This window comes from Momordica charantia (assembly GCF_013281855.1).
Source record: "Momordica charantia cultivar OHB3-1 chromosome 9 unlocalized genomic scaffold, Mcharantia_2.0 BLBB01000009.1, whole genome shotgun sequence".
Classification (NCBI taxonomy): Eukaryota; Viridiplantae; Streptophyta; class Magnoliopsida; order Cucurbitales; family Cucurbitaceae; genus Momordica; species Momordica charantia.
Genome location: NW_028275167.1, coordinates 7,953,764 through 7,978,225, shown reverse-complemented (window position 1 = coordinate 7,978,225; position 24,462 = coordinate 7,953,764). Strand labels below are relative to the sequence as shown.

The window sequence follows — 24,462 nt, the reverse complement described above, 5'->3', positions numbered from 1 at the left end:
AAAATCAGGCGTAAATGTGAGCCGACGATGTGCCTATTATGACCATTGAATCAGAAGATCATCCCGGCGAGTTATAGTCGGAATCGATTTCATTTCGCAAACGAAGAAATTGCCACAAAACATTGAGTTGAATAATCAGTTATGGGACAGAGTGCGTTTGCTTTCTCGAGAAAAAAACACAAAAAGAGGAAAAAGAAACAGAACGATTTTCTTTCAGTTTTGCGAAGTAAACAGCAGAATCGGTTAAAATAGAAATTTACCAGCAATTGGAAGGGCCTGAGAATCCAGAAGAAGAATCTCAGACGAGTGATGCTGTCGACTTCCATATCGCAAGGTTTGAGTAAATTTTTGGCTGGATCGATGGGACGATCCAGTCAAGAAGCTGAACTTGCTTTTCGAATTATTTTTCGCTGCGATTTCTCCGTCGATTGAAGATTTCAAAAAAAAAAAAAAAACAACAACAACAAAGTAGAATGAGAGCATTGGAGCAAACGAAGAACAAGATTCGATCGGCAAAAATCATTTTTTGGAAGAGAATTTGGAACGGAAGGAAGCGCCGAGGAGCCATTGATTTGGCATTGGGAATTTGACGGTGAATTTCTTATATAGGAGAGCGAGGCCAATTAGGGTTTTTTCCATTGAGAACAGTGGGGGTATTATTGGAATTTCGCTTGTTTAACGGTGTGAACTGTTGCACAGTAACGGAGTTAATTGACGGAAGTAGTTTTATCTTTCTTTTCTTTTTTTGGATCAATTTATACTATGAATTTAGAGGGGTTATTAAAAGTTGCAAATACTAACTTGTTTAAGGATAAATTCTAAGTTGTACTAAAAAAAGGGATAAATTCTAAGTTGTTCAATTTGATAAAATTAGTATTTTATTAAAAAAAATTTGATAAAATTAGTTTGGGTATTTTTTTTTCTAATACAGTAAATTAGAGATACGGGAATTTGAACCTTAACCTCACACCTCAAGAGACTGAGTATAGGACAATAAGGTGTATTTTTAACTGTAATACAAAGTTGAAATTTTACAAAAATAGCATAGTCTCAATCAAACTTGAACTCAAATATAATATATAACGTAGTCAGAAAAGTCAATTTTACTTTTAGAATTTCAATTTCGTCAAATTTGATCTACGACCTCGTTTCGAAAATTGAATGAGAAATTTTTGTGGGTTCACTTTTTGAGATGAGTCATGCATCAAGTGAAATGCCCCTCGTTTATTTCTAGGAATAAATCTATCACTCTTTTCTATAGATTTTCTCTCAAATTTTACTTTTTATAAACTGTCATATTTTTTTTATTATTTTTTTGCTATTTTCCAGTGTTATTATTATCAATGGTGCTTTCTAGTTTTCAAATCTTCTTCGGGTTTATTATTTTGAAACGTTAAAAGGGTAGGCATATATAATATTGTTCGCTTTGAGATAACGCTCACAACTTTACTTTTAATTTTACTCAAAAACATCTCATGAATCAATCTCTTTTCTAACCAACATCAGACTTGACTTGCACTCTCTCATGAACTAGAATGAACGCACCCAAAGCAAGAAGAAGAAGAGGGAAAGGATCAGATTCCATTGCCGAAACGATGAGAAAAGAAAGAAAAGAATCCGCACGCAATCCTCCATTGAACAACAACAAGTACTTGCCTGGTTGATTTTCTTGATTTTGGCGATCGATCTTCACAGAGGCATTTCGACGAGCACCTGGCGGGCGTGTGGAAGAAACGTAACAATGGCGACGGATCAGAGGTCTGCGATGAAGGGAGTGGTGGTGGTGGTTCATGATTTTGGCAAATCTGGCCCTGCAAAATCCCTCTCTCTCCACATTTACAGTCAAACTCAACTTGATCCAAGTCAGTCTTCTTCTTCTTTTTCGCTTTCTTTCTATCTCAAAATTTCATAAATAACTTACTTACTTAGCCGATTGAATCATGTTCAGGTTAGAGTTAAGTCTTTATAGATTCTCGTTTCGTTTAAACCAGGTGATTTGAGCTGGATTTCCATTTGATTGTCGGGTGGAAAATGGAAAATGGGAAAAGGGTGGATGGTTAAATGGATAAGAAAAAAGATAAATTTACGCAGAACAAAATTGTCATATTTGCAAAATCTTATTCTTTTGTTTGCATCTATTGTCAATTCTCTTTTTCTAACGTATAAAATAAAATTCAAATAGTTCATGAACTTAAAATTTTGTGCCAAACAAATTCTTTATAATTTAATCTACAAATTCTTTATAATTTAATTTTTTTTCTAAGATGAACCTGGCTTAATTTTAATGCATTTCCTTAAAAAAAAAAAAAAAAAAACAAATTCCTGCCATATGAGTATTATATTGACAAAGATACGTGCGAATTATTGTTGAGCTAGTTGACAATGACATTAACTGATTAAATATTAGATGGATAGAATTATTAGAAACTAGGTTAAAATAGTATTTTGATCTCTATATTTTTACCTTTTTGTTCATTTTAGTCATATCTTTAAATGTATATTTTATCCTTATATTTTCAACTTTTGTTCAATTTAATTTTTATACTTTTAAAATGTTCGTTTTGGTCCGTGTAATTTTAAAAGGCAACCATTTTGGTCTTTATTTTCAAAATTTTAACATAAAGTTTACACATAACGAAAAAAATCATTTAACATAAAGTTATGGTTACATTTCAAGAAATATATTGAATGTAGTATCACGTTAAAATTGTGATAGAAAAAATAAGTTTAAAAAATAAAATTAAGACCAAAATGATCGATTGTTAAAAGTACATAGACCAAACTGAACATTTTGAAAATATATAGATTAAAATGAACTAAAGTTGGAAGTATATAACCCTTTCGTCTAATTAAATTCTTTTTAACTTAAAAAGTGGTAAAAACGATACTTTTGATCGGTTGAGTTTTTCTTTCTTTTTTAAATTTTGTAGTTTGTTAAAAAACGGATTTAGTAAGCTCCTTGTTTCCCGGATCTTCTTTTTTAATTAAAAAAAAATAGAATTATGTTTTCTTTTTCTTTTTATTGAAAAACAAAATAAAATCGTTTATTGTTCTTAGCTGTATATGAAATTTAATTTTTCAAATTATTTTATTTTTTATGTTTATTATGCATTTATGGAAAAAAAATGCTTTTATCTCTTTGAAAAATAATGTTTTCATCTATATTTTAGAAAATATGAAAACATTAATAAAAAAACAAGAGACTTATGTTGTTGTAATTTTGAAACTTTTCTTAAACATGGCAGATGAGAAACATGAACAATTATCAACTATCCATATGTTTCTAAAAAATTGAAAATAAAAAACTAGAAATGATATCAAACGAAACCTAAAAACAACGTACTCATCCGATTCATACCTATCTTATTTCGATTGATTTTCATTATGATTCTTCGTCGAACAGAAACGGGCAAAGGAAGGTTGAGTGAGAAGGCAAAGTTAGAAGGGTGGAAAACCAAGAAAAAGGGCAGTGATGGTTCAAAAAGCACTTCCTACAAAATAAAGTTGAAAGTTGAAAGTGGATTTGGAATTCCAGGAGCTCTTGTGGTAACAAATCAGCATAAGCACAAATTCTTCATCAAATCAGCTTTTCTTCAAACTCCAAACCATCCCCAAATCATCCACTTTGAATGCAACTCTTGGGTTTATCCTACAAACCTCACTTTCACTCACTGCCTTTTCTTCTCAAACACTGTGAGTAATCTTTTACATTGGGTTAAGGAAACGAAATGGATAATTAGTAGACGAAATTAAGCGACGGTTGCTAGCCTGTGTCGTTCTATTTTGTCTAGTTCAGTCGCTTCTTTCTGTCTTATTTCTGAGACTTCATCTTGAATTAGTCATCATTTAATTAGTGAATTAGTGAGGTTAACCGTAGTGATTATATGAATCTCAATTTAAAGTTGGGTGGTTTTATTAAATTTTTTTAAAAAATGTAAGAACTAAATAGATACCATGATCAAAGTTGAGACATATAAATGAAGAAATAACAGTATATTTTGTCCATTAAAGAATTAAGGTCATTATCAAATAAAGTTTACGGTAATTATAAGTGTTGTTCGAGATAATTTTGAAATGGTGAAAAATGGTTTTTAAGCTATTCTTTAGAAATGAATTTTTGTGATGAGATTCACTACTAGTTGTTCATATGTGTTGCATATATAACGAGTGTTGGTTTTGTGTGTTTGGGATTAGAGTTATGTTCCAAGCCAAACACCAAAACCCCTTGTGGAGCTGAGAAAGGAGGAGCTAGCAAAGCTAAGGGGAGATAGTAAAGGAGAAAGAAAAGAATGGGATAGAATTTACGACTATGATTGCTACGACGATATTGGGAATTCCCAAGAGCGTTCTCAACCAGGTGGATTGCTTCCATATCCTCGTCGAGGAAGAACTGGTCAACCTCCTTCTAATGCTGGTACAAATTTATCTTCTCTCTCGTTCTCTTGTCCTTTGAATTTAATCAAGCAGCACAAAATTGTTATTAATCTAATTTAGGCCTTGTTTCATAACTATTTGGGTTTTTTGTTTTTCAAAGGCATGCTTGTTTGATCATGAGTTCCTTGGTATGTTTTCACATCTCTTAAAAACAATAAAGAAATACATAGGTGAAAGTAGGGTTAACAAGCTTAATTTTAAAAAATAGAAAACCAAAACCAAAACGGTTATCAAACGAGGTCCTTAATGTTTATTCTAAATGTATTTAAAGGCTACTTTTGACTATATAACTAAACACCGTGAATTGGTGGATCAAACACACTTTCACCCTTTTAAAAATCACATCAAAGTCACCATAAGCATGAAATCAGAACAGTCGGGAGCACACCGTTCTTCCCAATCTAGCAAAATTTTTAACATTTGGCTTAAAAGGTGACTTTTTATTTTTTCCTTTTTTTGGTGATATGGTTAGATTGTTCAAATTGGAAAATAGAATCAGAGACAAATGTGGCACCAGATGAGAGAATGAGGCACACCAAAATAATAGAATTGGCTTCAAACTCAGTGGAAGCTGCCCTTCAATTCCTCTTTCCAACCCTAAAAGCCCTAAACCACCAACCACAATCCACGGCCCATTTCAAGTCTTTTGTTGAATTGCATAATTTGTTTTGGGCCCAAAAGCCCAACAACTTGGCCCAAGCAGACCAATGGACCAAACAAAAACTCAAAAAATTTCTCCCACAACAACTTTTCCAACAAATTCTCTCTCAAAAACATCCCTTCATGTATCCACTTCCTCAACTTCTTAGAGGTAAAGTTTTCTTCTTCCTTTGCTATTTATTGAAAATCTAAGTTTGTTCGATAACGTTCCTTGTTTGTTACTGTTTCTCTTCTCTCGTCTAAAGGAAACATATATATTTCGTGATGAGTTTCTTATTCTCTAAAATGTCTTCCTAAAATATAAAATATTCATGTGAGAATATATATATATATATATATATATATATAAACATTTTTGTTTGCAAAATTTGTGCATAGTTATAGAAGTATTTCTAAGAAAATATAGGAAATAAGAAACATTGTCAAATGAATGCTTCAAAACAAATAGAAATAAAAAATAAATAGCAATAAAAATGTTATTAATCATGTTCTAAGAACTCATTTGATTTTATTCTATGCATTTCATTTTAAAAAAATGTTTAGTGCTAAATTCCTAATTTCAAACATATTAACTATATTTTGAAAATAAAAATGTATTTTTGACAACTACTTTGTTTTTTAGTTGTTTTAGTTTTTAGAATAAGTAATCATCTCATAAACTACCGATAATATCCATTTTTAACATTTTGTACTTATGGACCTATAAAACTGGATTAACTGCATGATTCTTTTTAATTACTTGGAAATTGTTGGAAGATATTATCAAATATAGGTGTTAATATAAATAAGTTTTTTTTTTTTTTTTTTACCACAGAAAATGAATGGGCATGGATGGATGATGATGAATTTGCACGACAAATGCTTGCAGGAACTAATCCCGTGCGAATCACATGCTTACACGTACGTAAACTACCTATGTTTATCGATTAATAAATTATAAAAAAAAATTTTAAAAATCACTCTATACATTAAATATTGCATCTGCATACTCTTTTGACTCTAAAAAGGTTTAATTATATCCATACTTATCTCGAGTCTCTATCATTAGGATTGATTAACTATATATTAACGTGACACTTTATTAGATAAAATTTAGACGATATATCATGATCTAATAGCTAGTTGAATTAATTACAAATAAATAGATGAATACAATTTAGAGTTTGGATTAGATCGAGGACTAGCAATCCGGTCAAGTAGTCAAGCCAAGCATGTCAAAATTATGGATAAAAGTGATTCTGAGTTTATGTTCCTGCACTATTATTCGATTGTCGGTGAAGTGATATGTTAGCATTCTATTAACGATATAGATAAAAAAGTCTATGTAATTCTCATCTCCAACCCATTTTTCGATTTTGGAAATCGAGGCCTAGGTTCAAAAATCATCATTTGAGGACGAGGATCTTCACGATAAAAATTATTGGTTTAATGATTAATTATAATTATTTTTTAGAATTTAAAAAATAAAAAGTAATAAAGATATATAATCTATATTATTTTACTCAAAATTATTATTTACTAGTGTAATAATTAGTTTAAAAAAATATTTAATGTTTATTCATAATTTAGTAAAAAAGTTGATAAAATATATATAATTATTTAAAAAATGGAATTGAAGATTGGACATGGTGAGAAATGCATTTTCTGTTCTTAGAGTGGGAACTCACCCTATGAGAATTTTCGTCATCTCTAATGTAGAGACATAAAAATAAAAGTTTAGAGAGAGAGAAAAAAACCTTTTGAAAGAGAAATTTAAGAGAGGGTAAACTTAGAGAGTTAGAGAAAAAGTTATAAAAAAATGAGCGAGGGAAAAGTTAAAGTAAAAAAAAAATTCTAGAGAGTAAAGTTGAGAAAAAAAACCTTGAAAGAGAGAAAATTAGAGTGAGAACAAAATTTGGATAAAAAAAATTTAAAATATATTTGTTACATAAAATATAGAAATAAAAGTTATAAATGAAAGAAAATTGAACGAAGACAAAATTTAGATAGAAAAATGTGGAAGATATATTTGTGAGAGAAAAAATAGAATAGAAAGAAGAGAAAAATTATAAGATGTGAAATTTGAGAATGAGGATGAGAACGTTTTGAAAAATATATATGAAAATTTTTGAGAGGGAGAAAAATATTTCATTGATGAAAATTTGAGAGAGAGAGAGGAACTTAGGTAAAAAAATTATTAGAGAGAAATATGTGAAAGAAAAAAAGATTGAGCATTAGAAGAAAAAAAATAAGATTTTGAAAAACACAAATCTGTTTTTCTTACATTTTTTTTTTTAATTTACTAAGGATTTCAAAAATAATTATAAAAAAAACAGGAAATTGAATGGGTTATGAAACAAACTTGTTCTTCAAAAACCAAAAATAAAAAATGAAATAGTTATCGGGTCCTAAATTATTACTTACTAAAGTTCAGGAACTAAATTATTACCAATTTAAAAATACAAAGACCAAATCATTACAAATTAAATATTAAAAATTACAGTATTACTTTAGCGAAAATAGTGGGACAAGCTGTGTTTTAATTTTATTTATTTATTTTTTTTAATAAGTGTTATGATAATATTGTAATTACTTTGAAAATGTTTGACAGAAATTTCCACCAGAAAGCAAAACCAAAGTGGTTAGTACAATAAAAGAGTCGGATATTGAGCACAGTCTTGACGGTCTTACCCTTCAACAGGTAAAAATATGTCAACCATTGACCAAATCAAACAGGTAATAATTGTCCATGCAAGTGTAAGATCCCAAATGCACAGTGTCAAATTTTAATATAGAAAAATGAGAATAGGGGTTTAATTAGAGTACAAATGCTATAAATATTGACTCTAGCTTCATTTAGATTAATAATTTAAAATTAAATAAAAATAAAAACGTAAAAAGTTAAAATACTGCTTTGGTCCACGTACTTTTAACTTTAGTTCATTTTGACCTCTATATTTTCAAATGGTTCATTTTGGTCCATGTACTTCAACTTTAGTTCATCTTAATCCGTGTACTTTTAAAATGTTCGTTTTAGTTCCTGTACTTTTAAAAAAATGACTATTTTGGTCTATATTTTCAAGATGTTAACACAAATTCTACACATATCGAAACTCATTTAATATAAATTTATGATTACATTTCAAGATATATATTAAATGTAGTGTTGTGTTGAAATTATTATAGAAAAAAATGAGATTAAAAATAAAATTAAGGGGCCAAAATGGTCACTTTTTAAAAGTATACAGGGACCAAAACTAACATTTTAAAAATACAGTGACTAAAATGAACCAAAGTTAAAAGTGCAGGGACAAAAATGAAAGTACAATTACCAAAATGAACTAAAGCGAAAAGTACCCCGACCAAAATATTATTTAAATCTACCAATATAATAACAAAAAGAGGGAGGAAGAAAGAATCATATGGTAATATTGAGTATCTTTAATGTTTTGAAATGTTATAGGCAATAGAGGATCGAAGGATATTGCTGTTGGATCATCATGACTACCTAATGCCATTTCTGAATAGAATAAACAACAGTGGCAATGTATTTGCCTATGCATCTCGAACCCTACTCTTCTTAAGGACTGATTCTACTCTAAAGCCTTTGGCTATTGAACTTTCTTTACCCTACTCTGAAGCTGAAGGAGAAGAGATCAGTTGGGTTTACCTGCCAGCGGCTGAGGGCATGGAAGCTGCAATGTGGCACCTTGCCCGAGCTCATGTTGCGGCCAACGACTCCGTATACCATCAACTCGTCAGCCATTGGTGAGACCCGTCACCTATTTTCATAAATTGAAGAGTTCGGTATCAATATTAAGAGACATTATCCTTTTTCTCGAATGTAGATCATCACCTTTCTCTACCGCTTTCAAATAAAATGTGTCATATAAGAGAATTGGTAAAATACAATTTTAATACTTGAGTTTGAGGATAAGTTAAGTTTTTATTTGATCTCTAAGTTTTAAAAAGTGATAATTTGTTCCTTAACTTTTAGAAAATTATTTTAAAAGGTCTCAGAGTCATACTGACGTGGAAATTTGAGGTATTATGTGGTATTTGTTGATGTATTTATTTCAAATTACGTGCCATTTGTACTTTTTTTAATTGAAAAAGCTAGAAACAAGGAAGAAGCAGGAAAGCCCAAGTAAAATGTTGTTGATTAAACCCATAACCTAGATTTTCATAAATCAAAGTGATTTGGTTTTTCTTATTTTTTATTTAGAAAAAGCACAAATGTCTAACTCATTTAAAATAAATACATCATCAAATGCCACATAATACCTCAAATTTCCACATCAACATTTCATTTAGTGTTTAAAACAAAAATTTGACTCCAAAGACCTTTTAGAACTATTTTTTAAAGTTAGGGACCTCATTTTTTGAAACTTAGTGACCAAATAAAAACTTATCATAAAACTCAAGGATGTATTTTACCATAAGAAAAATTTGAGACATGATGGATGAATCTAAGATAATGAAACTTGTAAGACTATAGGATTGGAATGCTTTGTAAATTGTTATTCCCTTTTAGGTTGCATACCCATGCAGTAGTTGAGCCATTCATCATTGCCACCCGCAGACAGTTAAGTGTGATGCATCCCATCTACAGACTGCTGAATCCTCATTTCAAAGACACCATGCATATCAACTCACTATACAGGAGCTTCATGTTGAAACCTGATGGAATCTTTGAGAAGATATTGTTTTCTGGTAAGTTCTCCATGGAACTATCTTCCGAGCTTTACAAAGAGTGGCGGTTTGACGAACAGGGCCTCCCGGCAGACCTGCTGAAAAGGTAACCACAGTTACATTGCTTTCCTTTTCTCTCTTCCATTTTTCTTGCTTGAGCTCAACATGATAACAAACATGTGCCAATATTACTTTGGTTCTTTAGAAATATGGCTGTAAGAGATCCAAGAAACCCGACGGGAGTTCGGCTCATCTTCCCTGACTATCCATATGCAGAAGATGGACTTGAGATATGGACTGCAATCAAGACCTGGGTGAAGAGTTTCTGTTCAATATTCTATGGAGAAGATGACTCCGTACGTTCTGATGAGGAACTCCAAGCTTGGTGGTCTGAGATCAGAAATGTTGGTCACGGCGACAAGTCCAACGAGTCAGGGTGGTACGAAATGACCACACTCTCGGATTTAGTAGAGGCTTTAACAACTCTCATATGGACAGCAACTGGACTCCATGCTGCAGTGAACACAGGGCAATATGCATATGCCAGCTACCCTCTTAGTCGTCCCACACTATGCCACAATTTCATTCCCAGTGAAGGAACCGTTGAATATGCTGAACTCTTGAGCAATCCAGACAAATACTATCTCGAGATGTTACCTGGAAAGTTCGAAACTGCGGTTGCCATTTCATTGACGAAGGTCCTTTCAAACCACACCAAGGACGAATTGTACCTGGGAAGGAAGTCGTCATCCAACTGGACAGATAATGCAATGGTCAAGCATTACTTCAGTGAGTTCAGCAAAGAACTTAAAAATATAGAAAAGAGAATAGCTGAGAGAAACAAAGATCCCATGCGCAAGAACAGAAGCGGACCTGCAAAGATCCCGTACAAACTTTTGTTCCCTGATACATCAAATTTTAGTCCAAAAGGAGGGATCACAGGAAAGGGAATTCCAAACAGCATATCTATTTGATGTGGTTTCATGAAATTCTATTCGTAACAATAAAATGTTCAATCACAAATATGGGCAAGAGCATTCTTTAATCTATCCCCCAGATCTAAATATGAAAATTCTGCTGCCTACTTACTCCATGTTATGACAGACCCTTCAAAAATAAATCGACCTATGATACCAAGTCTTGTTGATAGCTTCATCAAGTGCAGCCAAGAAGGTAATTTAGTTTCCCTGTTCCAAACATGTAATAAGTTTCTCACAAAATCAGGAAAAGCTAGCAATAATTGTCGTGCATTGCATTCTCATTTCTAACCTCAGTGAATGAGTTACAACTCACAAAGTAAATTGAAAAGATCACGGAATTTTATGCATCGAGGCCCACAAGTTCCAGAATTTCCTCAGAACAAATGAGCCTACAGATACTGAAACTCAAGGTGCGGAAAACAAAAATAACGAACTACTGGGTTGCTATGATATTGTTGACCTTCATTGACAACTACAAGTTGCCTCTTTGGAAGGGGGAAAGAAGGTTAGTATACATGAATACAGAAGCCACCAAGAATACCATTATTGGATCGTAAGTTGTAAGCAGTTATTAACATCGTCCTCGTGCCGAGAAAGGAACGGGATCAATTTTCCAAGAATTTCCCAGCACCATATCACCAACCATTTCTGCAGTCCCCGGTGCCTGGATGTTAATTAAAATAGGTCAAATAATAGAATCAACAAAAATAAATAAATACGGGTGGGTTTTGGTTTTAACTTGCTCGATAGAACCACGATTTTTTATAGTTCTCTATAATCATTAGAAGGGTGGTTGGGGAGTATCAGTGGTTTTCAAAGATAGAGAGAGTGTGTGTTACCATTGAAAGTCCTCCACCTTCATGGCCAGATGCAAGGAACACATTTGACAAACCAGGAATAGGTCCAATCACTGGCTTTCCACCAAGCGCTGTGGGTATAAACTCATATAAGGAAATCCAAATCCTAATAATTCAACAGTTGAAACTATTATAAGTGACATGATACTCACTGTATGGTCGTAGACCTACTCTCACTTTACTGTTGCTTTTGAGATCTGAGAGAGACACTTCTTTCATCATAGGAAAGAATTCTGAAGCTCTACCCCATATACGATTAATTATAGATTCATCCACTTCAGTGTTGAAACCAGCAAACTCACGGCTGCTCCCTGAAATAAGTTGACCAATTTGAAGGAAGCTTTCAAATTTCTGATGATAAATTCAAAGCAAAGTTTGAGAAATAGATTAATTTTGTATGTCGGGGGGTGTTACCACTGGGAGTTTGGATTTCCTTCTAGGGCTAGCTCCCATGTTCCCTTTGTCTTTCCTCCCATTTCCCTTTCCTTTTTCAATATTTATCTGATTGTGTATAGCTAGCTGCCTTCGAGTATCTAATCTTTCCTTTTTTATACTCAAATTATGTCAGGTATATATTCGATGCAAATATTTAAAGTTATAATTGAAGAAAAATGACCTTGTCAGCATCTTCTGTCAAACGAGATTGAGTTCAGTCACAAAATTTAGTTTATTTGAAAGTAGCCTTTGTTTACGCTTATTTTCTTCCTTGGCACACCATCTAGATGCTCGAAAGTTAATGAACTCCAAATCATCTTGACTTCTATTCTCGTCCTCAAACATACAGGCATTCCTCTCCAGTCAAACCATTCATAGAAGATGCAAAGTTTTTGTGCAATCATTCATCATCATAGAAATAACACTTATTCTTTACATGTTATCAGGATTTTAATTGTTACATTCCAAGCAAAATAACATAAAATAGGATATGTCAGTCATCCTGTATCAGCTTATGTGGCACGGTCATGACACATTAGAACAAACATATGCATGGATGGATAAAAGGAAATGGAGTTAGGAAACAATGAAAGAATAAGAATATGGTGAAAAAAATTTAGTATACTAAAGTGGCGGTCACAGAGTTATTTTACCAAGTACAAGATTCCCTTGAACATCCATAGTGGCAGTCATTGAAATGGATGAGGTCTGCTCAAGACCTTCAGCCGAAGTTAAAGTTTGATGATTGACATAGCCCACCTCCATCAAACCATGATTCAAATGAAGGGAATTAAAATTCTCAATGACAAGCAAGTGACCCTGCCATGAAAATAAGAGAGTTAGTCCTGACCAAACTTTTGAGGAGATGGAAAGTATTTCAGAGAAAGCATCCTTGCTCATAAATTACTTCCAGGTAATTAATATGAAGAGAACCTACCTATAATAGAAAATATAAATAAATATATACCAAGCTAACACAACACCTAATTCACAGCAGAAGCAACTATTTACTGGAACGAATCACAAGAAAGGGAACTAGTTAATGCTGTGTAACCAAGAAGATCAATTCTCAGAAACTGAGGAGGAAAATAATGCTTGTTTCTTCCAACACTCTGCGTCCTGGATATTGTCCATCCCTAGCACATTCATAATCTTGTGGACATGTGAGGTTACACTTTACTAATCAAAAACCAGTAATTACAATGCTAGTTAAATTTGAGAAATTCTTCTAATTAAAAGATTGCATTATTGCAAAAAGCATATTCTCCATATTTTGTTTAAAGCGAACATTTCAGGTTCTATCATCAATTGACTCCTCATATCTATAGAGTAAATAAATAATGCCAAGGATTAATGAAAAACAGGCGGATCAGTACGATGCATAAAAACATCTCAAAGAAAAGGTCCGTCATGTTCATGGATTCACACCTTTCTTGGCATGATGGGAACATCCAAAACAGTCTTTTCTTCACCAAGCACATCACGCAGCAAAGTCCCACTCCAACAACCAGCTGCCAAAACAATGGCCTTCTTACTGTGCAACGTAGTCTTGGACGTCTGAACAGCCTCTATCTTCCCATTGCTTCCAGATCTGATCATGTGAAGAACTAAAGTTATTTTCATCTGAAGACAATGGTAATTGCGAAACTCACAATAGCAGGGATAAGGAAGATCTATTTCAATATTTCATAGATGTAGGGATCACTCTTCTTAAAATTAATCCTCGACGTTGATTAAAATCTTGTAGAAGTATTGGGTGAAGAAGTCTCAACGTGCAACTCAATAACGAAATCATTGTCCTCTAACAACCAGGACTTGGTTTTGTTTGATAATAATTCAGATTATTTTGGTCCTTTTCAAGATGCTTTAAAGGGAATGCATCTTTCTTGTGGTATTATTAACTCATTAAGTGATGAAGCTATCAAATGGACCCAGAAGTGGAAAAATTCTTGGATTTTAGTGATGACATAGTAGTTAGTATTAGTAGTACTAATTCCGAATTGGAAAGTAATATTAATGATCTTTTCAAAGATCTAAGTGATTTTGGGCCGGTTCTTTTTTCGAATCATAACTCTTCTTTCAATAAAGCTTCTACTGACTTCTATGAAATCTAACATCTTTCTCGTTTCTTTTTTTCTTTTTCTTTTTTCTTTAATCGATGAAAAACCAAACTTTCATTGAGAAACATAAGGGCATAAGAAAAAACCAACCCCTCAAAAGGAATCCAAACTCTAACCATGTAGAAACAGGCTCCAACCCAAAAGAATAAAACCTAACTTGATTCTTCACTTTTGCATGAGAGTACGAAATTTCCTTTCAAGAGGGTTGAACTGATCTCTGGGAGCGTTATCTATAATATCTTTGGTGGCTCATGGTTTTACAATTTGACGGCCTTTGATATTTCTTTGCTCTTCTTTGCAGCCTCGATCTTTTGAAGATTGGTAAGATTTATTTGAGCTTTGTATTTTCCTTCTCAATTTCTTTTCACTCCTTTTTGGAGCTCGTTTCCTTTTAACATTATTGTTCCTTTTCACCTTCATTTCTTGTTTAAAAAAACTATAATTCATTTAGAACAATTCATGCACAAAAGACATATCGACGTACTTGAGTATTTTGGTCAGCAACTAGCATGCTTCTGTCATTCATTTGCTTAATTTTCATGATATTCCTTTTCCTTATCAAGGAAATCCTATTCAAATCAATTTCTTCTTTGCATAACATCCGTTTCTTCTCTAAAAGGCATAACTACGTAACAGAACTGCAGCACCAAAGCCAACTGGCTCAACAGTCAACACATGCCAGAAAATGCATCTTTACTGCTTCCTATTTGAAATGGTTATGAATATTAAAAAGTGGATGTTTCAAACATTTATGATTCTATTATCTAAATTTAATATTAAAAAATCGCAAATATAAAATGCAAGAAAGTGTTCATAGTAACAGTTGAAATGAAGTGATAGTACAAATCAAGCAGACTAGTTCCATTATCATAGGAAAGGTGAACGTTCATTCTCAATTTGTTAATAGTTGCCTTTTCCAAATCTTTAACAGTAAGAAATTTCTTATAATAATAGCCGCCGTAGGATTTTAATGGTTTGAACTCATGATATCTTGACTACATCCGGGGGTTAAACTGAAGAATTTATTGAATTATTTAATATTTTTTTACCCCTACTCAAATTGCCTCCCTCCTCTGTCTTTCACTAATTTTCTCAAAGTCATCTTGCCTCAAAATTTAATCAGGTTAATGGCCTTATTCTTATTTCAGAAACCTTGTAGCGTTAAAAACTCCAAGGGTTGTATTGTAGAAACATTTTTTGAAAAGAAAGAATTCACATACAAAATAATAATAATAATAATAAATTAATTTTGATAAATTATTTGTCACTATTTATCAATTTGTTAAACGAAGTATGATTTACGATATACATATTTATTATTGTAGTCAAACATCAAGTAACCTGTGGTTCATCGGAACTACTGATATTTCTTGTTCTTGTATATTTCTTGTTCTTGTTGTTAACATCTGTGTACGGGCAAACTGGCTAAGAAAAACTAACCTTAATAAGCCTGTAACAGGATGATGATAGAACTCTGCATATCTTCCTTTAAAATGTCTGTTAGCCTACATGTTACCATATCTATCAGTGATTGGTGTTAGTATATAGTAGCTAACATAAATGGATAGGTAGAACGGAATTAATACTTTCAGAAAAAACCTTTTCAATAAATGCAACAGTACGATGAGCATCCAATTGGCAATCATTGGGGACAAAGGCGGCCCCACAATTGTCCCCAACCGAAAGAGCTGGTTCCATGGAGAGCAAATCAACACCAGACAAGAACTCAGCTTCCAGTCCAACCTCAGAAAGCTGCTTTACCTTCCTCTTTAATATGTCAAGCTCTTCAGGTGTTCTACCGATTAACAAGCTCCCTAAAACAAAAACAATAACAATAATAAATTAAAAAAAAAAACTATACATTATCCGTATTCAATCATTCGTGTAAGACCACATAATTTTCAAGGAAAAACGCATTACAAGTTTAAGTTCTGTCTGTGGGCACAAATGTACTCTATGAATTTGTATAAGATAATTACTGACCTGGTTTCATAGATTTTGTGGTCATATGAGCTAATCATTTTCCTTCTTATACACAACATAACCAGAAAGTTTCCTAGAAGAAACACTTAATTTACCAGTCTTTACCCTTCATTTTAATCACACAACAGTTCTATATATGCAATCAAGCATATGGCTGATACTGTCTTTTAAGCATGAGGTTTGAATAATCAAGTTGTACGGTCAACTGTGTCCTTTTCTTATTCTTTCCTTTCTACTTCTTTTCAATCCATTTTACCCGTGATCCTACCTTGCTCGGTCCAATCCTTTTCTCAACACGTGGTGTCAGAGTCTAGTTTTGGGTGTTAATATTTACTTATCGTACCCTTGGTGGTTGCCACTAGAAGCGGATCCTCCACATCAGAAAATAAGTTAGATATCTTTCACCTTTATTGAAAGGCGCAGAGGATTGCATACAGTTCGTGATAGAAGTAATGACAACAAAGTTCGAGATTGAGAAGTTCAACGGGACTAACTTCTCGTTGTGGGAGTTGAAGATGAAGGCTATATTGAGAAAAGATAATTGCCTTGCAGCCATCAATGAGAGACCAACAAAAGTCACAGATGACAAGTGGAAAGAGATGGACGGGAATGCTATTGCAAATCTTCATCTGACACTAGCAGATAAAGTATTGTCGAGCATAGAGGAGAAGAAAACTACAAAGGAGATTTGGGATCATCTCATAAAGTTGCACCGAGGCCAAGTCACTTCACAACAAGATTTTCCTAAGACAGAACCTACTCCAATGACAGAGCACATCAACACGTTGAATACTTTATTTTCTCAACTCACATCATTGGGTTGTAAAATAGAGCCAAATGAACGTGTTGAACTTCTACTTCAAAGTTTTCTAATTCGTATGATCAACTTGTCATCAACCTGACAAATAATGTTCTCACCGACTATCTAAACTTTGAGGATATTAGAGTTGCTGTCCTATAAGAGGGAAATTAGCGCAAGAACAAAGAAGATAAGTTGGCGAGTTCACAACAAGGAGAAACTCTTGCGGTGACAAGAGGCAGATCAACAGAACGTGGCTCAAGTGGGAGCCAAAATCAAGGAAGGGCAAAATCAAAAAGTAAGAAGAATATGAAGTGCTACCATTGTGGCAAGAAAGGTCATCTGAAGAAGGATTGTTGGCAACCCACACCACATTAATTGGAAGAGGGTACAGCTTCCCCTCACCGAAGGAGGCCTTAGAGTTGGTAACATCAAGCTTAAGAATCGAGCTCTGCTGTCCAAATGGGTATGGCGTTTCATTAATGAACAACAGCACCTTTGGAGGAAGCTCATCTTGGCCAAATACATGGGAACTTCATCTGCTGCATGGCCCAAAAATGGTGCCTCCATTTACAAAGGTCCATGGACTGCCATTCTCCATCTCTCATTTCATCAAGGAGTTTGTGCTTTGCAAGGTGTGGGATGGGGGATCAAAGTCTTTGCAGCTTTTGGAATGATAGATGGATCCTATAAGGGACCTTAGCCAACCAATTCCCAATGCTTTATTGGACCAAATCCATCTCTTCATGGGACTACAACTCCAGTAGACCTCTAAAGGATGAAGAGTTTGAAGAATGGATGAAACTCTCCCACACCCTTAGTGATTTTGTCCCCCCACCCATCGATGACAAGTGGATACATCAGAGTGAACCAATTCTAGAATCTCTTTGCTTCTAGAATTTGATGTATTGAACTTTAACCTGTGATGCTTACTTGTAACACAATGCTCACAAAAGGATAGAGATATTTTAATGAGCCCTGAAAGTAGATATCTTTGCAAGAACCTTCATTCCTTGTTCGGACGTGTGTCCAAGTTTTTATACCAGGTCATCGAGAGCTTTTCACTTTGACTTCTCGAGGCAATAGATGCTTCACCTTCTTGCAAAGTATCTCCCTCCAACATATACAAGTTTGTAGCAACCTTTTTTCCCTTCACAAGTGTAAGAGCACCTTGAATCACCTTCATGATTCATTTCTCAACGATCACTTTACAATCAAGATCATCTAGCTGACCTACTGAGAGTAGGTTCTTTGTCAAGCCTTTTACATATCGCACTTGTTGAATTGTGCAAACTATATTGTCGTGGAATTTCAACTTGATAGTTCCAATATCGATAATTTTTAAAGCATGATCATTATAGCTGTCAGATCCTCCAGAGACTGGTTCATAATAATGGAACCATTCTCGTTGAGAGGTCATATGATAAGTGACTCCTGAGTTGATGAACCACACATCAGCTGAACTATTCCTGCCTTCAACAGTTGTCGCTATTCCACAAGACAAAAAATCACCTTCTTTTGAGGTGTTTGCTACATTTCCCTGAGGATTGGAATTTTTCTTATTTAGATTTCAATAAGTTTTCCTCATGTGACCCTTTTAACCACATTTGTAGCACTTTATGTTCTTCTTACTTCTTGATTTTGCCCTTCATTGATTTTAGTTCCCACTTGAGCCACATTCTGTTGATCTGCCTTTTGTCACCGCTAGAGCCTCTCCTTGTTTTGAACTCACCAACTTATCTACTTGGTTCTTGTGCCGATTTTCCTCTTCTAGGACAGCAACTCCAATATCCTCAAAGTTTAGATAGTCGATGAGAACAATATTTGTCAGGTTGATGACAAGTTGATCATATGAATCATGAAGACTTTGTAGTAGAAGTTCAGCACATTCATTTTGCTCTATTTTACGACCCAATGATGTGAGTTGAGAAAATAGAGTATTCAACGTGTTGATGTACTCTGTCATTAAAGTAGATTCTGACATCTGAAGAGCATACAATCTCATCTTGAAGAAAATCTTGTTGTGAAGTGACTTGGCCTCGTACAACTTTATGAGATAATCTCAAATCTCCTTTACAGTTTTCTTCTCCTTTACCGTTTTCTTCTCCTCTATGCTTGACAATACTTTATCTGCTAGTGCTAGATGAAGACTTGCAATAGCATTCCTATTCATCTCGTTCCAATTGTCATCTATGACTTCCACTGGCCCTCACTGATGGCTGCAAGGCAATTATCTTTTCTCAAGATAGCCTTCATCTAACGATTAGATAGTCCGGTTGAACTTCTTAATCTCAAACTTTACTGTCATTACTTCTATCACGAACTGTATGCAATCCTCTGCGCCTTTCGGTAAAGGTGAAAGATATCTAACTTATTTTCTGATGTGGAGGATCCACTCTTAGTGGCAACCACAAAGCATACTATAAGTAGATATTAACACCCAAAACCAAGCTCCGACGCCCCGTGTTGAGAAAAGGATTGGACCGAATGGAGTAGGATTGCAGTTAAAATGGATTGAGAAAAAGTAGAAAGGAAAGAAGAAGAAAATGACACATTAATTTTACGTGGAAAACTCCTAAACGAATTAGGGTAAAAACCTCAAGAAAAGGATAGAAGAATTCCACTCAATAAAATAGGAGTTACAAACTCTCTCTTACGGTGAACAAAATCTCTCATAAGAAGAAACTCTCTCTATCTTTATCTCACCGAGCTTCACACTCACACATTAGCTCATTTGGAATTGGGAATTTTGGAATTGGGAATTTTGGGATGGGTGGTCAAGTATGGGTGTAGCCCAACCATACTTGCTCATCAAGCAAATTTCTACGGCTACAAATATGTCACATCTTGGCCTTGGATAAGATGTTGATTTTGTGGTGACAATCTTGCCACATTTTGCAGTCTAGTAACTCCTAAAGGAAAAGTTTACTGAGCAAGTTTGGCAAACTACTTAACCTAATGGCTTCTAGAGATATTTTTATGGAAACACTTGATCTAGTGGCTTCAATTCAAGAAACTTCTTTAGCAAACTTGCCAAAATATTATTTAACAGAAGGTAAAAGATGTAGAAGTCAAAGTTACTCGCAATTGTGAAAACAAATGAAAGAAAGCAAAAACAGAACATCTATACGAAGAATTGGTTTCTCCATATCATGTACCTGTCTTCTTCCAACCCAATTCTTCCGAGGGATTCAAGCCTTGATCACGCAGGGTCTCAGCCAGTCCCTCCCATAGCCTGTGGCTTCTCAAAGCAAGTTCCCAAATGTCACTGCCAGGGGATTTGTGAACCATCCATAAATAGCCCTGCCCTGAAAGTCCAATCGAATACATTTCAATTTGAAAAACACTGAACAAGATCAACAGTTCCTACTGAACTTCCTCACCTGCGCCGGTGGCTCCAGAGCAAGGAACGGCCTTATCCACGACGGCGACGGACAAATCCGACCCGATTAGAAACTGCCGGGCAATGGTTAACCCAATAATCCCCGCCCCAATGATCACGACGTCAAACTCGAAAGCATTACGATTGCGAGAAGTTGAAGACGAAGACGAAGAATTCCCATCTTTCAAAGCACAGAATCTCGCGGGTCGGAACCTGTAATCGTGACCACAGCTCTTATCGACCGATTTTCTCCATGGAAAAGGAATAGACGGCGCCCATTTTGGATTGAATCCGAAGTTGCAGAAATGTCTGCTCGAACACGAAGCTGCGCCAGTCCTGACAGAGGGAATTGGGACTGGGCAGGGATGTAATGGAGAAGCAGAAATCATGGGGTTGCTATTCAGCGATACTGAAACTCCTCGCTTGGAAAATTGCTGGATGTGGATTTGTTTAAGAATGAATTCATCGTCTTCTTCGATTGATTACATCTCCTCCATGGACGTGCTTCGGGATTCGCGAGCTCGCCCTGCTTCCGCTAGAAATCACGTGTCTAAAAAATATGGGTTTTCTAAGGAGCTTTTTGAAAAAATACTCTCTATTTAAAAATAAATAATTATTTTACAATGTTACGTAATTTATGGAATATTATATTTTACGTGTTGTCATTCTAATATAAATTAAATTAGTTTATAACTTGTAATAGTATATTTATAATGTTAGACAGTTAGATATATTAGAGAGATAAAAATTGATAGATGATAACATACAGTGCAAAAGTCCAAAGGCTTTCTTCATTCCGTCCTCACAGAAATTTGTAGTCCTCGTTCTCCACCTCATTGTCTTGTTTTGAGAATTGAGGTCCAAGTCGAGGAATCCTTGTTTGAAGATAGGAATTTTCTTGGAGTGATGTTGAGACAGAGAGAAATGCATTCCCAGCTTTTGGAGCGGCAACCTCACTTTACACAGATTTTTGTCATCATTGATGTGGAGACCTGAAAATAAAAACTTAGATGGATAAAATAAAACTTCTTGAAAGATAAATTTCAGTGGATAAAAATTTAGTGAGAAAAAAGTTAAAACAAAAAGAACAAATTTGAGAGAAAGGAAGGAAAGTTGGAGCAAAAGACAAACAAAAAATTAGAAAAAGAAAGAAAATTATAGTGAAAAGGATTAGTCATATATATTTATTAGAGAAAAAATAAATAAAAAAGAAAGAAAAATCACAGTGAAAGGAAGTTGAAACAAAAAAATAGACAAACTAAGTTGTAAATATTTGCTAGAAGAAAAATATATTAGAAATAAAAGAAAAAATTATAAAATACGAAATTTGATAGGGAGATAAATTTAAGAATATATTAATTTTTTAGAGGGAGCAAAATATTATGTTAAAATAAAAAAATATAGAGATTAAAATTTTAGAAGGATGATAATAAATAGTGTAGAGATAAAAATTTGAGAGGGAGAGAAATTTTTTTAGATAGAAAAGTCATGGTTGGAATAAAATTCAGAGTTAGAAAGCTTCGAAAAAGTTCAACATTACCATGAAAATTAGAAAATTAGAAAATTGAATCAGTAATAAACAAGTTCATTTTTTTAATAAAAAATAAAAAATGAAAAATAGTTATCAAAGTTCCTAATTTTTCAAATTTAAAACCTGAAAACAAAAAATGTTTTAGAATTATCTATCGCAGAATTAAAAAACAGTTCGACTAACGGTCGCTAGAAAGAAGTTAAAACATGAAGGATTAATTTATAAATTTTCAAACATCAGGTACCAAATTGAAAAAACACCAAAATAACCAAAAACTATTTTATGTACCCAAATTACCCCCAACGCGAGTGCCCGCAGTGAAAACGGTGACCAGAAGCATTTATATTCTCTCTCCCCTCATCGGCCCATCAAAATCCCCCAAACAATGGCAGTAGCAAACCTACACAGGCTTCGCCAATTCAACCGTCTGCCGGCGATCAGCTACTCCAAATCCATTTTCTCAAGATGGTCGGCGTCCGCCGTCGCCGCCTCGCCGGAATCTTCCTCGTCCTCCAGAAAGGTATCGGATCGCATCGTGAAGCTATTCGCGATTGATCCGGAGGGCACGAGGAGGGAGGTCGTCGGCTTGACCGGCCAGACCCTTTTGAAGGCGCTTGCAAATCGGGGGCTGATTGATCCTGATTCCCATCGCTTGGAAGAGATCGACGCCTGTTCGGCGGAATGCGAGGTTAGCATCGCTGAGGAGTGGCTAGAGAAGCTTCCGCCGCGGTCCTATGACGAGGAGTACGTGCTCAAGAGAAGCTCTAGGGTTAGGGTTTTGAACAAGCACTCGAGGCTCGGCTGCCAGGTTGTTCTCACTCCCGACCTTCAAGGTATGGTCGTTGCGGTTCCCGAGCCCAAACCTTGGGACATTCCTTAATTTTTACTCGTTTTTGGATCGTTGAATCTTTGTTCATCGGCTTATTTTAGCTGTTTGGTTGTTTAATAATTTGTACCTTGAGGTGGTACATTTGGATGACTTGTCGTCTTTGCAAAAGATTTTTCTCTAATTGCGTCGTTTTGATGCTTCTAGTTGTACTGTTGTAAGCCTGGTTAATCGAATATTTTTTGTGCATTCGGATTTTCTGTACCACTTTGTTACAATGGATATAAACATTTGGAGAATGTAAAACAAACTGGCAAGCATTTGTTAGATACCCATAATATGAAAATTTCTTCGTTTTTGTTGGAGGAATCCTCATAGGTATGATTGTTCCCCTTCACAAGAAGTGTTATGCCCCTGATTTTTGTCTTCGAATTGCCCATAATGCATTACTATGAAAGGAGGGAATAAAAATGTTAGAAGCAACATTTTCGTGACTGGGGTTGCTTTTTATGGCAGGCTGGCTTTCTAGCTATGTTATGAGGTATTTGGTTGGAGAGGAATCATACATTGTTTAGGGGTGGAGAAATCTGTGGACTATGTTTGGGATATCGTTAGATTTAACACTTCTTTCTTTTGGATTGGAGTCCTTTTCTGTAGGAGATCTCCTCTTTTAGGGCTGTTTTTTTGGATGCCCTTTTGTAGGTTTTTTTGTAGCTCTTATATATTTTTCATTATTCTCAATGAAAGTATTGTTTCTCATTAAAAAAAAAATGTTAGAAGCAACAAACCACTATGGGTTGGTCGATGAACTAGGGGATAGTTGTAAAACCCGATGTTCCTATCTAAGGTAATAAATATCTCAAGAGTTCCCGATGTCTGTATGGGTAGATTGTTGTTATTTGAGATTGGTCGAGGTATATAGAAGTTACGATTGCAAACATTAGAGCAATTAGAAGGTAACTTGTTTGTGTATTTTTTTTAATAGGAATTTGTGTCTTTTTACATTATAGCTCCTGCAATAGTAATCTGAGAAACTTCATCGGCTGGTATTTATGAAATGCCCATTGGCTTAAACTCTCACGCCATGTTGGTATTTAATAGTTGCTTTAAAGAAAGAATATTGTATCATTGTTACAAGATCACGAGGATTTTTATATGGGAAATCTTTTGAAGAAAAATTGCTTAGCTGCTAAATGATATTGCAGGTTCCCTTAGAATTAAAGGCTGTTCCGTGTTGGATCATTTCAGCAAATATAGTAAAGATTATTTTGGTTGGTTTGGTTTATTAATCAAATTATTACAGAAGTACTAAATATCCTTGGAGATTAATGTCCAGAGGTCATTGTAATCTAAAATGTTTATTCTCTATGGCTGGTTTGGCTCTAACATTAGATTTTGGGAAGATTTTGGGTGGGTAACATAGATTTCTTCCTTAACTTTCCTGAGGTTGTATGGCTTGCATGCAACCACCAAGACTCGATTCAAGATGTGTGGAACCATGATTCTTGAAGTTTGGGTTTGAAGATTTGACTGTAAATTAACTAAAAAGTTTCATATTGTTGGTTCTCTTTGGTGAACTTTGCACTGACGATAAAGTTTAAGCTAAAGACTCCTGATAGCTCTTTCTCCAAACCAATGTGTGAAGCAAGTGTAGGTGTAGAATGATCATTCTTAGGTTCCTTTTGTTAGTTATATTTGGAAGAAGCTATTAGGCACCATTTGTTGCCCTGTTCTATGTCCTAGAACTTGGTTTGTTTTTGTTTTTGCTTTTTTCTTTTTTTTTG

The 24,462-nt window shown here is 34.4% G+C and overlaps 3 protein-coding genes across 5 annotated transcripts; 2 read left to right on the top strand and 1 right to left on the bottom strand.

Moving 5' to 3' along the window:
* Positions 1 to 1,569: 1,569 nt before the first annotated feature.
* On the top strand, positions 1,570 to 10,814 carry LOC111013426 (seed linoleate 9S-lipoxygenase-3). Of its 2 annotated transcripts, XM_022287866.2 has the most exons (9): positions 1,572 to 1,862; positions 3,404 to 3,693; positions 4,195 to 4,414; positions 4,907 to 5,245; positions 5,909 to 5,994; positions 7,685 to 7,774; positions 8,537 to 8,841; positions 9,608 to 9,871; positions 9,971 to 10,814. In XM_022287866.2, exons 1-9 carry the CDS (start codon positions 1,742 to 1,744, stop codon positions 10,737 to 10,739), a joined length of 2,484 nt encoding a protein of 827 aa, XP_022143558.1. In that variant the 5' UTR covers positions 1,572 to 1,741; the 3' UTR covers positions 10,740 to 10,814. The 2 variants fall into 2 exon arrangements, with proteins under 2 accessions (XP_087973483.1, XP_022143558.1); XM_088117357.1 differs by lacking the exon at positions 4,907 to 5,245 and having other exon boundaries at positions 1,570 to 1,862.
* A 182-nt stretch (positions 10,815 to 10,996) lies between these two features.
* On the bottom strand, positions 10,997 to 20,891 carry LOC111013420 (FAD-dependent oxidoreductase family protein). 2 transcript variants are annotated; one of them, XM_022287850.2, is made up of 9 exons: positions 20,323 to 20,890; positions 20,098 to 20,247; positions 15,757 to 15,971; positions 15,598 to 15,662; positions 13,466 to 13,628; positions 12,691 to 12,856; positions 11,755 to 11,913; positions 11,585 to 11,673; positions 10,997 to 11,409 (listed from the first exon to the last, which is right to left on the bottom strand). In XM_022287850.2, the coding sequence occupies exons 1-9, from the start codon at positions 20,708 to 20,710 to the stop codon at positions 11,317 to 11,319; spliced, it is 1,488 nt and encodes a 495-aa protein (XP_022143542.1). In that variant the 5' UTR covers positions 20,711 to 20,890; the 3' UTR covers positions 10,997 to 11,316. The 2 variants fall into 2 exon arrangements, with proteins under 2 accessions (XP_022143542.1, XP_087973484.1); XM_088117358.1 differs by lacking the exons at positions 10,997 to 11,409; positions 11,585 to 11,673; positions 11,755 to 11,913 and adding an exon at positions 12,084 to 12,145 and having other exon boundaries at positions 20,323 to 20,891.
* Positions 20,892 to 22,160: 1,269 nt separating this feature from the next.
* LOC111013414 (2Fe-2S ferredoxin-like superfamily protein) lies at positions 22,161 to 23,036 on the top strand. The gene has a single exon (XM_022287845.2). The coding sequence runs from the start codon at positions 22,238 to 22,240 to the stop codon at positions 22,730 to 22,732; it is 495 nt and encodes a 164-aa protein (XP_022143537.1). The 5' UTR covers positions 22,161 to 22,237; the 3' UTR covers positions 22,733 to 23,036.
* Positions 23,037 to 24,462: the final 1,426 nt, after the last annotated feature.